The sequence below is a fragment of the Gopherus evgoodei genome, chromosome 11, assembly GCF_007399415.2.
Source record: "Gopherus evgoodei ecotype Sinaloan lineage chromosome 11, rGopEvg1_v1.p, whole genome shotgun sequence".
In the NCBI taxonomy this organism is placed as follows: domain Eukaryota; kingdom Metazoa; phylum Chordata; order Testudines; family Testudinidae; genus Gopherus; species Gopherus evgoodei.
Window position 1 is genome coordinate 67,442,119 of NC_044332.1, and position 16,215 is coordinate 67,458,333.

At 39.6% G+C, this 16,215-nt stretch overlaps 2 protein-coding genes across 12 annotated transcripts in view; one reads left to right on the plus strand and one right to left on the minus strand.

Moving 5' to 3' along the window:
- Positions 1-8,863, plus strand: part of ESYT3 (extended synaptotagmin 3) — a 61,778-nt gene extending 52,915 nt beyond the window's left edge. The window contains exons 18-23 of the mRNA XM_030579407.1: positions 1,140-1,552; positions 2,821-2,919; positions 3,539-3,670; positions 5,462-5,567; positions 6,182-6,231; positions 7,552-8,863. Coding sequence (XP_030435267.1) covers positions 1,140-1,552; positions 2,821-2,919; positions 3,539-3,670; positions 5,462-5,567; positions 6,182-6,231; positions 7,552-7,588 — 837 coding nt within the window. The 3' untranslated portion in view covers positions 7,589-8,863. The remainder of the gene's footprint in view (positions 1-1,139; positions 1,553-2,820; positions 2,920-3,538; positions 3,671-5,461; positions 5,568-6,181; positions 6,232-7,551) is intronic.
- Positions 1-16,215, minus strand: part of CEP70 (centrosomal protein 70) — a 55,632-nt gene that overhangs the window by 23,278 nt on the left and 16,139 nt on the right. For 6 of the 11 annotated variants that reach the window (XM_030579411.1, XM_030579413.1, XM_030579409.1 and 3 more), the window contains 6 exons: positions 15,542-15,712; positions 14,410-14,556; positions 13,719-13,887; positions 11,469-11,583; positions 10,269-10,348; positions 1,575-2,175 (listed from right to left, as the gene is read on the minus strand). In XM_030579411.1, coding sequence (XP_030435271.1) covers positions 1,802-2,175; positions 10,269-10,348; positions 11,469-11,583; positions 13,719-13,887; positions 14,410-14,556; positions 15,542-15,712 — 1,056 coding nt within the window. In that variant the 3' untranslated portion in view covers positions 1,575-1,801. Of the gene's footprint in view, positions 1-1,574; positions 2,176-8,956; positions 9,149-10,268; positions 10,349-11,468; positions 11,584-13,718; positions 13,888-14,409; positions 14,557-15,541; positions 15,713-16,215 lie in introns of those variants that run through there. The other 5 variants (XR_004002533.1, XM_030579417.1, XM_030579415.1 and 2 more) reach the window with 4 other exon arrangements.

Genomic DNA, 16,215 nt, shown 5'->3' on the forward strand with positions numbered 1-16,215 from the left:
TCAGGGAGCAGAGGGGGTTGGATGGGGCATGGGAGTCCCAGGGTCTGTCAGGGGGTGGATAGGGTTTAGGGCAGTCAGTGGACTGGAAGCAAGGAGGGTCCGGGGGGGGGGCAGTTAGGATGGGGGGGTCTCTGGAGGGGGCAGTCAGGAGACAAGGAGTTGGGGGGGGGTGGAGGAGTTGGGAGTTCTGGGGGTCCTGTCAGGGAGCGGTTGGATGCAGCATGGGAGTCCTGGGGGTCTGGCTGGGGTTGGGGGTGTGGATAAGGGTCAGGGCAGTCAGGGGATAGGTAGGGCATAGGGTCCAGTCCAAGGACAAGGAACAGGGAGACTTAATTAGGGGGTGGTGTCCTGGAGGGCAGTTGAGGGCAGGGGTTCCAGGAGAGGGTAGTCACGAGATAAGGAGCAGGGGGGTTGAGAATTCTTAGAGGGACAGTCACCCAGCCCTCTCCCCTGACCCCCACACACACCCCAGACCCCTGCCCTGAGCCCTGTACCTCCCTCATACACACCCAGCCCTCTGCTTGACTCCATTTCTCCCCACCCCTCAACAAGTCTAGCCCTGACTCTGGCACCCCCACACATACCTAGTTCCCCTCTGCCCTGACCCCTCCACCCCCCCACATACCCAGCTCCTGGCCCTGACTCCAGTCCTCTGACCCCAGCCCTCTGGGTCCCAGCCGCTGGCCCCACACGGCCTGCTGCTGGTCTGGGGTTCTGGCTGCCAGACCCTTTCCAGCCAGGGTCCCGGCCGCAGGCCTCGCTCAGCCCGCTGCCAGCCTAGGTAAACAGAACCCCAGACCAGCAGTGGGCTGAGCGGGCCGGCAGCATAAGATCAATATTTTAATTTCATTTTAAAGGAAGCTTCTTAAACATTTTGAAAACCTTGTTTATTTTACAATACAACACTAGTTTAGTTATATAGACTGAGGCCTTCTAAAAAACATTAAAATGTATTACCAGCCCGCGAAACCTTAAATTAGAGTGAATAAATGAAGACTCAGCACAGCACTTCTGAAAGGTTGCTGACCCCTGGCCTAGGATAATCTTAACAGGAAATCAAGACTGTGCGCTTCAGAATGAGCATGCACTTTAATATTGACATTAATCACTAGCTGATTTTCTATCTCGCTTGGTTTTAGGTCTTGTGCATCAAGGAACCTGATCCACAAAGCACCTATACTGGTAATGCCTTAAAGCAAGATCCTGTACCTGCAGCAGAGAAGGGTGGAAACCAGTGCAAAAATCCCCTACCATCAAAAGCAGAACCCTCCAAAATGCCCCATGTGAGCAAAGACTCTGGAGTGCCTGAATCCAAAGAAGCTAAGGAGAGCAATGCAGATCTTACTGGCTCTGAGAACCCAGCAGGCCCTGCAGTAAATGAGACTATTGCTGAGCTTAATGCACCTGCAGAGGCACACAATCTGGAACCCCAACCATTGGTGACTCTACCCACAAGAACCCTGGACCACAATGCTGCCTCCAGTGTTGCTTCATTGGACACTCTCGCCTCTTCATGCTTTGAATTAGATCACAGCAATCTGAACATTCTTAAGTATGTATCTTCTAACGCCTGAATTTTGCTTTACCTGGACACCCTTCTTTTTATAGGCTTCTACTATGTACAAAGAAATGTTTGAGGTCTCAGCCCACAGCACTGACTCGAACTCCAAGGATTTAGCAGGGAACTCTTGTAAACATTTCAGTCAAAATCAGATCTGTGTAAGCAGATGCAGCTCTCTTTGCCTTGGTTTTCAAGGGAATTGCATCTCCTTACACGAAGGCTGAATTTAGCTTTATGCATTTAAGGCACGCCACAGGGTTCACGTAGTAAGTCCCACATCCCAGCATTGAAAAATACACTTGACTCAGGTACAATAAGCATATTTGGCATTAAAGGTAAGGCTAGAGCTCCAAGTGTAATACACATTAAAGTGAAACCTTTGCGAAGTGATGCAAACAGATTAAAAATCAAGTAGGTTTGGCTGACGTTTTCCCAGCCACTTTTGAAAATGGAATAACTTTGAACAGTTTTCACAATCCGTGCACGGATGGTTTCATTAGGAGGCCGGAAAAGTGTATGAGAGCCAGTACTGCCATCAGCTAAGGTCTGGCCTATAGGAGTCTGTGGCTTTGTATAATTAATTCCCTTTTGAGACATTTTAGCCACTTTGTGAGCTGAAAGAAGCACAGAAGTTTCTGTCAGTCAAGTAGAAGCATCAAACCAATTTCAGCTGTTTTAACCTTTTAAAGTCAATACTTCCATATACTGGAAGTCCTATTAATTTAAAATAGGAATTTGTTATGAATCTTTAACATTCCAGGTGATATACGGAGACATGACCCCCAAACCCATTCACTAAGCAGAAGATTACACACACATACTGTATTTATTAAAGAGCACTTGTAATAATCATATATTTAAATTATGGAAGCATGTGCTGTCATTCCTATGCTATGCTGATACCGATATAATAAACACTATGACCATTCTTGGCATTACAATGAGTATTTCTGGTAGAGGCCTTGTAGATCACTCCTTCTATAGGAACAAATGGAGCATACCAAGAACAGGTAAGTGCTGTGCTTGGAAAACTGGGTTTACATTTTTCAAGGTGAGATGTATTGTATGTTTTGGTGAGTGACTGATTTAATGATACACTGGATTTCAATGCATTTTTAATGTAGTTTTTCCCCATTGTTGTGACTTGTTCAACTGAAAATGGACCTCAACCCGTCATAGCACGCACCTCGTGTACTGATCTTATGTATGCATCTTGATGCCAAACTGAAAATCCTGACCATGTAACAACTGTCTTACAGTGGAACTAATCTAACTGCAGTGCTCCTGGGAGAGATCCAGCTCACTGTGCGATATGCCTCTTTGCGACAGAGTCTCACTGTGATGGTAAATAGTTGCAGGTAACACTTACTTACTGCTGTTTGTATTTACCTATAATCTAAATGAACATATAGGATTTTTTTGTAAATATTAATGCTTCACTTCAATGTATCTTTCACCTGCAGTGTACACAACACAGCAGTGCTAACATTGCTTTAGGAAACATTTGCTGACTCAAACTGTGCAACTTTGCTAGGCACAGAAACACAAATCACATTTCATCAACCTAGTATTCTGTCTCTGATGGCTGGTACAACAGGTTCAGTGGAAAATGTCCACTATAGGATGTTAAAATTATGGAATAACCTGCCCATACAGTAACTTTCTTACTACCCCCTGGAACACAGGAGTATTGGCCTTGATTTTCAAGAATAGATGCCTATAGTTAAATTACTACATCCCTACTCATTTCTCAAAAGCAGTGTATCCAACAGCTCCCATTCAACTCAATGAGTCTGGAAAATTTTATATAACTGAATTTGAAACACCTAAAATCATTCCTTGCTTACACACCAGCCACCAAGACTATTACTTTTATCCTCTAGCCTAAGTTTGGCCTGACTTTTTTTTTTTTTAGTTCAGAATGCACATAGTAAAGAGGTTCCCTACTGTATCAACACACTTATGTTCTTTTAAAAGAAACTTGATGCCAGCTTCTAATCGTGGAGTGGATCCATATGTTCGTGTCTACCTGCTTCCAGATAAAAGACGGGCAAGCAGAAAGAAAACTACTGTTAAGAAAAAAACACTGAACCCCCATTATGACGAGAAGTAAGTAGGAAACTTCATCTAATCACTGCTGAACTATTAACAGAAAAGATTTAACTGATTATTATAAAGCTCTTTAGCAGGCACTTACTCTACCTAATGAAACAGTTTGCATAGCTGTATGCATCTGTTGTACATTAAGTCTTTGCACCATATACCCTTTCCGCTTTTCTACAAAACTTACTGTTAGGGGCTGAAATTTGCCTGTAATTAAAGTATTTAAGCAGAACCAAACACCAGTCTTCCCTGTATTTCTAGGGACATCCCTCCCTCCTGCCTTTCCAAAGTTGAGTGAATGCTGCTGCTTGTCTCTTAATGTGGCTTGTTCCTGTTGTATCCCTTCTTCTTGCATGTAACTCTTGCCTGTTAGTCTTTCCTTTTGGTGCACCAAACCCTTCCTTTGAAGCCCACTGATTCCTTCCACACTTCCAAAGACTTTTTAAAAAAAGTCACCTTTTTGAGACTGGGCCTGTTGGTTTGTTATATATCTAAATTACATGATCTAGTTTAGGTTGTAAACCATATTTTCTGTCCATTTGTATAGGGCCACACTTACACTAGTGCTTAAAACATCAATACAAATAAGCAAAACCTGCTACTCAACTGTTCAGCCAACATTTTTGAAAAAGTGACTTTGGGTGCCTCAATTTTTGGAGCCCCACTTAACACTTCAGAGGTGTTCAGCACTTTCTGGAGATGGAGAGACCCTTTGTCTCAAGGTGGGCCATGCAAAATCATTAACTATCAAACTCAACCTATGACTTATTAAAACTGTGGAATTGCTGTTTCTTACTCCCTGGATGACTGCTGTGTATTTGCCTCTCTGCTCCTTTGAAGACTCACCACTGCTGTCAGGAACGCTTCCTCTTCTCTCCCATCCCTCTTTTTAATATCTCATAAGTCCTATACTACTTGTAGTGCAGTTCAGGAAATACATAGTATTCACTATCTCAAAATTCTCCACCTTACAAACCTGACATTTTTGGAAAAACTTTAGCCATGCTGAAACTCACTCTTCCCTACATAGCACCTCACAGACCTAATTTTGTCTTCAGTTTGGATGACTGGTATAGCATGTGCCAGAATTGTGACTAAGAGCTCTATTACCCCACTTCTTTTTTTGTCTTGCCTTAATGACACAGGGTTAGTTTATTTCAGGATCATCTCTCCCCACCCACTCTCAAACCCCCCCCCCCCCCCCCACCACCACACACAAGGGTTTGATTGTGGGCTGCTTCCATTAGATGATGGATTTTGTCCTGTAGACATTCAAATTCTGCATATGGGAGAAGATGGCCATAAATAGCAGTTCATCCCAAACATGTGTCTTTTGTATTGCCCATGTTCTCTTGCAGTGGTGGGAAGTGCTAATCAACCCTCAAATGATGTATTCTGTCATTGATCTAGAAGGGATTTGTGTGCAACATCTAATAAGGTTAATAGGCGTTAACTATGGAAATACTACTACCAAAGACAAGTAGGGATCTACTCTCCACTGAACAGGTAGAGTTTGAGCTTTCCAGACTGGTGCAAGTTGCTCTGATCAAATATAAAACTCCTGTTTTGGACACTAATGTTGTCAAGGTTTGTATCCAAATAGAAGGTGAAGTTCTCAACCTGTGTCTAGGACTCAGTATACCTTATCCTGTAAAGCACAGCCATACTGTCTCTCTGCAATACTAGTTTGTTCTGACCACTGACACTTGTGTCTAGCTTTTGGCTTTTAATAGTACTGTTCGACTTCATTGATTCTGGTCTCTTTATTAGCATGCACTTTTTGAAAAAATTTTTTAGATTTGAATTTTTTGAAGCTTTGGAAGAAGTTAAGAAAAGAACACTAGACGTTGCAGTGAAAAATAGCAGGCCGTTTATTTCACGTGAGAGAAGAGAATTGGGAAAAGTAAGTTTTAAACCATGAAGTACTATTCAATATTAAACATTTATTCTAAAAGTCTTTACCATGGATGCTGACTGTACATCTGTTCATACTCTTAACTTTTGTACAAGACTTACACTTAAACTGTCTTCTGGCCCTCAGTATCACAAGTGATACAGCTTTCTGCCACTAAATTATAGTTCCAGCAGGTAGGACTGGCCAGGAAACAATCCTTGGAAATCTTTGTGTGCCAAAATAAGATGAAAAGCCTGAAACTCAATTTTTTGTGGAACTGGAATTCTGCAATAGTTTAGTAAAGAGAAAAATTATGCTCCCTGGCTGCCAAGGAACCAGGGCTCCCCTGCAATTTGCCTGATAGGCGGCTGAGGCATGAGAATAATTTTCTGACAGAAAATTCACTGGCAAAACTAAAATTTCCTTTCAGTCACTCCAATGGAAAATTCCTGAGCAGCTGTGCTCAGTGCTGAGGGTGGTAACAATGTTTAAAGCTCAGCTCCTTGGAACTGGAGTGATAGCTTTAGAACTCCGATTGGAAGAGAGGTTAACAGTTTACAAATTTTGTTAGCCAAGTTTAAATGTATATGCTGGCGATAAAATATGGCTTATTTTTTTAAAAGGTGCTGATTGACCTGTCAAAGGAAGATTTAATCAAAGGCTTTTCACAATGGTAAGTTTCTTTATAGCTTCAAAGCTTGCTAATCACTGCATCTTAAGTGAAACACCTTGATTACAAATATGCTACTTTATCTTAATTATGGGCCATATGTTTTGTAATTTGAGTGAATAGTCCATTATCAATTGCAAATGTAAAACTAACTAGAATTAGCTTGGATACAGAACCAAATTTAAATGGTTTACTTGTTTACTAGTACAAGACCTACTGCTTGAAATGTATTCTGAGAGGATTAATAAACTAAGGATATTTTGTAGATTAATGTGGAATAGTTACATTAAACTCCGGGTGAAAACAAAAGTAGCACATTAATAGGGCCTTGTTTGCTACAAGGCACTTGATTTTTCATAACTTGGAGATAAATATCTTAAACAGCAATACTGATTCTGAAGCTTTTTTCCCCTCAGTATTACTGTATAGGAATTATTAAACATTAAGGTGTTCAAGATCATGCCTGTCCAGTTTCACATTTGAAAACTTTGGTGATCATGGTTGAGGCTACAGTAGCAACAAGAAAACACTGCAGTATTAGATACTTAAGAGTACCTGCTCCAAATTTAAGATAACCTGTGTGTGCAGTTTTTCAGTTTGAAATCAGCTAGAGATGTCTAGCCACCAGACATGCACCTAGTTTTGGTTACAAACTTAGTTAAGGTTCAGACAAGTCAAAAAGGCCTCAACCTAGCTTCTAAATTATTTCTATTGCAAGTTTACACTGCATTGTTTTAGAGTTTTTAATGACTGCTGGAATTAATAGCTTCAGCTCTTTTCTCCTCCCCCACCTACACCCCAATTCCATCCATGTTACACAAAGAAAAGCAGAAGAGCTGTGTAGCTGTTTCCCACGCCCACAGAAATGAATGTTACACTACGACGGGGTTGGCAACCTTTCAGAAGTGGTGTGCCAAGTCTTCATTTATTCATTCTAATTTAAGGTTTTGCATGCCAATAATACATTTTAATGTATTTAGAAGGCCTCTTTCTATAAGTCTCTACATACAATAGTTTAGTTATATATTAAAGTAAATAAGGGTTTTTTTACATCGACTTGTGTGCCACTTTCAGCGCATGTGTCATAGGTTGCCTACCCCTGCACTAAGAGAAGAGTTTGAAAAACATGAAGCTGAACTCAGCTTGTCTCTTTCACCAACAGAAGTTAGTCTAATAAAAGCTCTCACCCATCTTGTGTCTCTCACACATACAAGTCAAACTCCTAGAGGGCACTTGTTAAAACAAAACTATACTAGGCTTGTTTTCTTATAGGTGCCTCTTTCAAAATTAGTTTTTAAAGACAGCAAATTATGTCTCTTGCAGGTATGAGCTGACAGCAAAGAGACAGAGCAGAAGATGATGTCCTGTATCATGTGCCTTTTATACAATAACAATTTACTCTTTATATTGATGTATATATGTATATTCTGTAACTAATCTATTTTAAAACTTCAGAATATTGTACACAAAGCATGTTGTGAGGTGAAATGTTTATCGTTTACCTTTTTCAATGATTGGCTATCATTTTAGAAAAGGTAAGAATACAAGAAATTTTAAATCTTCAGATTTAGACTGGCTCTAAATGTGTTATTAGGTACTCAAGCATTTGTTCTTGGATTAGTCCTACAAGGTATATCTTCCAAGAAACTTTGGTTTCCATACTTGATCATTTAAACAAGAATATCTTTAGTCCCAAGAGTACAGCAGGTCTGACTTTTTTTGCATCTTAACTATGGCAGGTGCAGAACAGACTTTCAAAACACTCCATTACAAGATAATGGTTCAAAAATAAGCTATTATAATCTGAGTCTAGATACTATTTAACTGTCCAGGAGCTTTTTATAAAGCTGATTATAGGTGCTATCTGGAAAGATATATATGTAATGAGCCACCAAAACAGGGTGAATAACTGTGCCAAATTATCAACAGGGTTTTAATCGGATGCCTTAATGTTGAAAATTTTATTACTGTACTTTGTCTTGTTAACCTTGCTAATAATGCACAGTCCACTTATAAAATTGTAGTTATCTTTAACAGGTTTTTATTTAAACATGGGTCAGGTATGTACCAAAATACTTAAAGGAATTCAGTATATTTTTTAAAGTTTCAAAATGTATAATAAATTGTTTAAAAATGATTTTAGTCTTGCTTGTGAAATGTGAGCCAAGGTCTGGCTCTCAGTAGCATAGCTGGCTCAAAAGACCAGAACAGGCTTTCTACTCTGCATTTGAAAGCTAGTAAGTTTCAAATATCTGTTTTCTAATGTAAGATATTACCGATTTACCACAGTCTGGCTGAATCACAGAACATCTGCTCCCAGAACCATGACTGTCATCCCAAAAAGCCTTTACAGCAGCCAGCTATGAGTCCAATAGTGGGGTAAGCATCAGATAAATAGGTCACTAATTCATACAACAAGAACTGGATCTTATGCTTGAATTCTAATACAGTATTTTCTGCAGTGATTTAAGTGAAGGGGTTAGTTCTACTTTTGAGTAGAAGTTAAGGGCTTTAAACATCTGCAGCATAGTTCTACACTCACTAAAGTTTACAACAGGAACTATTAATCCTTTTTGCTTCTAGATCTACCAAATCCACCCAGGGATGGTGTAGAGAAAGGTGGACTGAAGCTAAGTTTCCTGTTCCTTCTTCTTTCCGACTATATTTATTTATGCTTTCAGGACCGTGATCTCTTCCCTAACCTGGTCATGGACTAAGAGTGCAGCAGTAAAGTTTTTACTCAACTTTTATTTTAGTCAAAACATTATAAAACTGTTCATCAAGATCAAATGGGCTGCAGGTAGCTGTAAATGTATTAATAGTTAGTCCTACTTACAGCTGAGTTTTACACTTAATCTTCACTGAGCTAGCAACTTCAGACTGTGCACGGCAGGTACAATGTCATCCAGATTACTGATCTCTGAAAACAAGTTAAAAGCACAGGAATGACACTTGTAGGCCATATCACTATTGTTTCTGTATACAAGTTGAAGTTTTCGCTTCAGTTAGAAATGTTAGAGAAAATAAACCCTTTATGGTTTTAATCTAAAACTTAAAGTCTTTGACTTGACAGCCCATCACCAGAGAGAACATAATCTGTTCGTGCAAACCCATCCCATCTACTCCTGAAGTTGAGGAACAAATCAGTCGTGCCCACTTTTTCCATGCTTGTTGCCCAATCAGTTTCAGCAGTGCTACTGTTACTACTAGTAAATTTCCTGCTGCAAGGCCTGGGGAAGGGTGTGTACCCTCAAACTAGCAAGAATCTAGACATTTTCATCAAAACTCTTCAACCAGAAATCAGGCAAACAGTCCCACACATGTGAAGCATTAACTGCAGAGGGGTGAAGAATTTAGCTAAGTAACAAACTGATCTCTTCTGCATGACTAACTATATACTTTAACAGCAGTTCTCACCCAGGAACACATGATCCAAGATGGGTTGGGAAGGGTCACCCACAGTCAGTGACATAGGTGAGCAAGTGCAGTACCAGTGAGGACAGTTGTCATGACTTAAGGCCATGTCCCCTGGTTCTTTGAGTCCACAGGTCCCCCCCTCATGTGCCTATCAGCATGTGAGCAGCTTAGTCCTTCCTCACTGCAGCATGGGTAGGTTAGCAGCCCACAGCTTCAGATAAACCAGCTAGCATGGACTGAAAGCACCTCTAAACTTGGGCCAGCTAGGTGGTGTGAGGCTGTTATTCGCTTAGCTCCCATGTTAACTCTGGCTGTGTGCACAGCCCATCTTCACTGCAAACCTCATACTTAAAATCCAGTATCAATTTGTTCTACCCCACCTGCTCTGAAGCTCACCTGCTTCCCCATCCCAGTGCCCTGCAACAAGCAATACCTGGCATGCTAGTAACAAGGGGAGATGGGAGGGAAGAGAAGTGCAGGTAGATGTTCAGTCACCAGCCCTACTCCCTGACTTTGGAATTAAGGCCTACGAGCACCATGACTGTGTACACATACAACACATTGATGTTTCCACTGAAGGTGGAAATTTTCTGGCTGAACCGTTTTGTAAAAAACTGACTTACCTAAAACACACAGTAAATCTTGAATAAGTGCTTGAAATACTGGAAAGAAGTCTTCATGTTCTTCCAGTTTGTTGATAATACTGAAATGAGTCAATTGTAATTTTTTAGTTATGGTTCTGCACAAATGACTTATACAAAGGAACTGTGCAAACTTATTATGTTTTGCCATAACCAAGGCAGAAGTTTCTGTAAGTGACATGGCTTTGTTCTTTACAACGGGGTAGGGAATGCTGCTTCATTTCATCCAGTCTGCAGCAAGTCTCCGCACTCCCCTCCGGGGTTGGAGCTGCAAGTACTGGCTCACCTGGCTGCAAGGAAAGACACGCACACGCAGAGCTCTGTGGGTCAGTGGCCCCTGATAGGAAATTTTTTTTCCCACCTCTGCTTTACAAGATTGGATTGGAGCACTGGTCTGTATATACAATCTACTATATTGTCTGATAGGGGCTAGTACCAGCTATTTCAGAGGAAGGTGCAAAGAAATCTTGCAGTAGGGGACCGCTACTGACTCTAGCTGTTCTTGTTATCTCTATAAATGTCCTGTTTAAACGCCCTTCTCCAATTATATCTTGAGCCAGTGAGTTTCACAGGCTGCTTGTACCCTGAGTGAAAGGATCCCTTTAATTTTCACTGGATGTCCTGGGGGTGAAGAGAAAGGCCTAATGTACTATTATCTACCTGCAGCTGCCTCCCATCACGTTCTTTCCTGCTGGGGGTTCAAACACCTAGACAAGCCCTAAAGCTATGCACATTTTTCACAAGTGAAAACATTCTGAATCAAACACAATTTTTAAAAGTATTTACAGGAAGCCCAAGGCCTGATCAATTCAATGAAATCAACCAACCAGTTTCCCCATGAGTATCCTATCCCATTAAGATGTTTCAGCTGTAATAGTAGTTCTTCCTACCACACACATGCCATATTTGTTTTTTTGTGTCTTGTAAAATTCACAACTTTAATAGGATAGTGGGTTTAAACTGACTATATTCAAGTAAAATATAGAAACTTTAGATTTTTGGCCTTAATTTTTAGATTTTTTTTTCCCTCCCACTGCAACTTGGAAACATTTTCCTGAGGCAAGTTCATCAGTTCATTTGTGTAAGAGTTAAAAATGGTGATGCTGAAAATTATAAAGTAATCCTAACCAGTTCTCATAACTCAATCATGTGTTATTACACCTGTTATAGAAGCCAAAATACCTTTGGATGTCTTGGGTCCCCAGCAGCTGCTCTACCTGTCCAGTCACATTTTCATTAATTACCGTACATAGCTTTCCAACAGTGTTCACCAGTACAGCGGGTGGGGCTGAATGATCTGGGAAGAACAAACATGTCAGCTTCCAAAATAGCAACAACATGGGAGAATTCCATGCACAAAGCATTTCTAGTATCCCTGCTTTCACTAACCTTTTCACACCTCTAAATACATCACATTTCAATATTCACAGCATACAGCAGCTGTAGAACTTGTAACTCTTCACATTATTAGCTGAAAACATGATCAGTATGGCTGTTTTAGAGTGAGGAATCTCTTAACAGCTCAAAAATCACTTCTGCTGCAATGATTTCAAATTCAGTTGAAACCACATGGGTCTAAAGTGTGCTGAACTATTAAGTCTAACTCCAGCAAGGATCCAACAGAAGAGAGCTCCATTTTTCCCAGTAACATTAATTCCTTCAGTCACTCAAGGTCCTCCCTTCCTATATATTTATTATGAAAGAATGCAACCTCCAAGGCTACCCAGAATTGCTAGCGGCAATGACCACAACCATCCATTTTGCCTCTAAAAAACAGGCTACACAACTGCCCTTCATTCCCCAATATAATGGCTGATCAGTATTTTACTGACTGATTTACATATGCACCGTCAAAGCAGCCAAAAAGCTAGTCCATACAGATAAGTCAAACAGGAAGTGTGGTGGGAAAGAGTCTTGCAGTAGCTCGTCCATGATCACACAAAAACCAGTAGGCAAGGTAGTTATTTGCTTCTGGGAGTAACTGAGTAGGTTCTCTTGAGTTGTACAGATCCATTTTTGACATTAATTTTTTGTAAAAAAAATAGTACAAGGGAGGAAAAAAGTTAAGTAAGAAAGCTATGGAAAAAAGACTGAAAATTGGGCATGGAAAAGCAAAGTCACTGAGGAGAGTCATAAAAGATATCTACAACAGCATGAGAATGGCTGTTAAGAGGAGAGATTCAGTTATTTAAGTTGTAGTAACACAATATATGCTAGAAGATCTCCAAAGACAAACGAAAATTGACTTTTTTAAAACTCTCAGCCTTCAGGTAGATAGAGCATAATGTACAAGTAAAACAATCAGAGGGTCAATAGATAGATGTAATAAGATGTTAGTGTTTTTAATTAAATATTTTGAAAAAACTAGAAGCTTCCTCGCTTTGCTTCCTTTCATTATTCAATCACCACCTCTTCCTAGTCACAGAATGCTGCAAGTCAAACAATCATCACACAGATGACGGTGTGACAAAGTGGGAATTCTCTGTAAGTTTTTCAAATCCTATGTGTGCCTCAGTTTCCTTCTATACTTTGCTTTGCTCTCTAGTGGGGGTTAACATTGCTCCAGCACAGGTGTGTGGTGTCATCTCAACTGCCGGGTGGAATGAAAAGTCATTAGGAAGTGGTTGAAATCGACCCAGATCAACATGGGATTGAGAGAGACAATGCAAGCGCCACTGACTTGTGAACTGACACACTTGGCAGAGAAACCGAGAAGAGACTTCAGCTCGAGAACAAAGGATTGGGATGTGACCAGCAAAGAGTAAGTGCAGACTTCTGGTTCTGGAAGAGGCTGGCTGCTCTCTCCCAGCGCTAACTAAAGAGGTCAGAGAGAGACAGGGCCTAAGATGGAATCTGCTACAACTTAACTGTTGATTTGCTCTGGCTTGACCAGAATTGACTATGCTTTAATCTTTGTTAACCTAATGACTTTCCATGCTGGTTCCAGTTGACTAATAAATCCTACTGTTTTGAAAAGTTGCTTGGGTATCACTGTAAATACTTGCTGAGGTGCATTAGTCTCTGCAAGTCTATACAAGGAGCCTATTTCAATTGGTCTTGCTGGGCAGAGCTCATGGTGAGCTCAAGCCCAGAGCCTTGAGTCTAGGAGGCAGTGGTGCTTACCCCGAAGGAAGAATGGGACTTCTTGGGGGTTTGGCACACTGAAGGGTTCCTCCAAGAGACTGTTGTTAAGCTGTGGCATAGCACCAATCCTGTCCATCCATAACAGATGAGCTTCCCCTCTTCAAACTAAAGCGTGGTGACCCTGCCATGTTCTTTTATTTTTCTTCTCATAAACCCTTGTGACTGACTGACTACTCATTTCACAACACAGCTAGCTAGTGCATCCTCTTCTCTGTGTCAAGTCTAACTTCTTCTCAACCAACTATTAGTTACTTGTAAAGTGACAAGTGAAAGGCAGTAAGTCCTTACCTAGTTCTAAGAGCTCCTGGAGGTTTCTCATAGCATTGGTCATTTCTCCAAGCTTTGTGTAAACTTCATTCATTCGCGGATAAACTCCATTCAGAGAAGTCACGTCAAACAACTTTTGGAAGTGAGACACAATTGCGTACAATGTTTGTAATGAAGGCATCTGGCCGTTCTGTAACAAGCACAAAAAGTAACTTGTTAGAAAAAGTTAGCAATACCCTTTAAGCCATGGAACATATTTAAACTAGGCTCTAAAGAAAAATAGACTTCTCTTATTAAAAGAATATTAGGAATGAATTTATTCAGACGAAAGACATACTTTAAAAGTTCTTAGCCAGAAGTGTCCACCAATGTTGTTTTCATACAAGGGTAACCTCACTTTAATAGTTTGGGGAATATATTTAAGGATTCTTTTTGCTGATTTAGAAATAGACAAAATAAGATAAGAGCTGAAATTATGATTACACATTTTAAGCCAAATCCATCCCTCGTCTGACTCCTTTGATTTAAACAGAGTCACACCTGGGATGAAACTATATTAATAGTTTTTGCCATAATATTTATTTTCATGCATCTTGCTCTGAAACCTTGTATAGGCTTTCAGATGCACAACTCTAATCAATATACAAGGAATACAAACAAGAATTTCAGAGTAGCTTTTGATATGGACAACATTAAACTTCCAAAAACTTACCTTTTCCTTATTTTCTACTTCTTCCAAGATTGTATCTACTATGAACTGTAGGTCTTCAACTCGAACGCATTCAGTGATGTTAGGTGTGTCTACAGTGTGCCAGGGCACCAACTCCACTGATAGCTTTCTCAGGGATCCATGCAAGTCCTTTAATAACAAATAATGTAACTGTTAAATAAGACACAACTCTTAATAAAGTAGAATACCAGGCAATTAATAATTTTATAAAATAAGAATTAGGCAAACTGAGTTAGTGCAAGATGCATAATCTAGATTTAGTTTCCATGAAACCAGTAAACAGAAGCTCTTTGTTTATTCTCAGGCCCAAGTAGAACATCACTATTCTGTGTGCATGTGTGATTTTTTTTTTAAGTGCAGTTAGTATAATTTTGTTAACAGATCCTAGTAATTTGTTACAGTGGGACTGGCTTAAAACATAAAATTTTTATTTATGCCAAAAAGCCAAAGATAGAACATTAGAACATAAAATACACAGAATATAAATTCTATGATTTTTTTCAGGGACTCTTAAGAGTAATCCAAATGTGTTGTATGATGCAACATTTGAGTGGAGGGAGATATTTAATCTTTTTCCATTCCACAGGACCTATCCAGGATTATAGCTTGGTAAATAACTGATTTTTCAATTCATTGACAACTTCAGAAAGTTTTTAAAAAATAGTTTCAGGTAAAATGAAAATCTGTTTCAATTTTGACCATTTTTACACAAATGATTTTTTAAAAAATAAAATTACAGGAAACTTTAGAACAAAAAGTTGTTACAAACTGAAGAATTGAAACACTGTTTTGAAATTAAACAAAACATTTTGATTTTAAGTTGTTTTGGGAAAAGGGATTTTCCATGAACCATCTGGCAAAAGACATGAATTTCCAAAGTGGTTCAGTGTCACCAAATTGCCATTTTTTCAACAAAAGTCACTTAGCTGTATCCAGGATACTAACATTTATAAGGGTACATGAATGAAGTGACTGGAATAAAAACGTAAGAATTTTTTTAAAAATTAAATTAAGCCATAATAGATTTGGTAGCTACATATGCTAACGTAGAACATGAAAAGAAAGAGATGGTCACCAGTTAAGGAATGCAAAGCTGAGTACAATAATTGATTACCTTTAGGGACATTAGCTGGTCTGCCCACATTTCCACTGTAGGAGGAAGGTGTTCAAAACCACATTCTTGTCCATTCTCTTTCATGTAATTTTGGACTGGACCTTTACTCCGTTTATATATTACCAGAGGAGCTCTTGGACTACTTATAACAGAATCAATCTTGGACAGCACCTTTAACACCAAAGAAATGTTTTTATTGCTCAAATAATTAACACAATGCTGTTATTTAGCCTAGGAAATTATATCGTTTTAATAGTTACTACTGTCCAGTGTGAATGTGTATCTGTATATTTCAACACTAATCTATGTAACTGATTCAAAGACAAAGATCTAGTCAGTCACATCACCATTTACAAGTCACTTACTAAAATGTTTACTAACTAAAAAAGTGCACACTTCACAAGAGGACTAGAGAAAATCTTACAAGACTAGCTTCAAAAAGTTATTTTGCAAGCCCTCAAAACAGGTGTACACAAAAGGACAGAGTCTCACTCAGAGGTTTGTTATGCATTACAACACATCTCAACATCTGCTGCTATACAGACCTAAATTCAACCAATGAAATGTACAAATTTTGGCCAGAATTTTTACATGCAATTCCATGCAAGAAAACCACTTGTTTCCTTTAGAAATTGTTTTCATGGCACTTACATGCAGCATTTTATGTTTGTTCA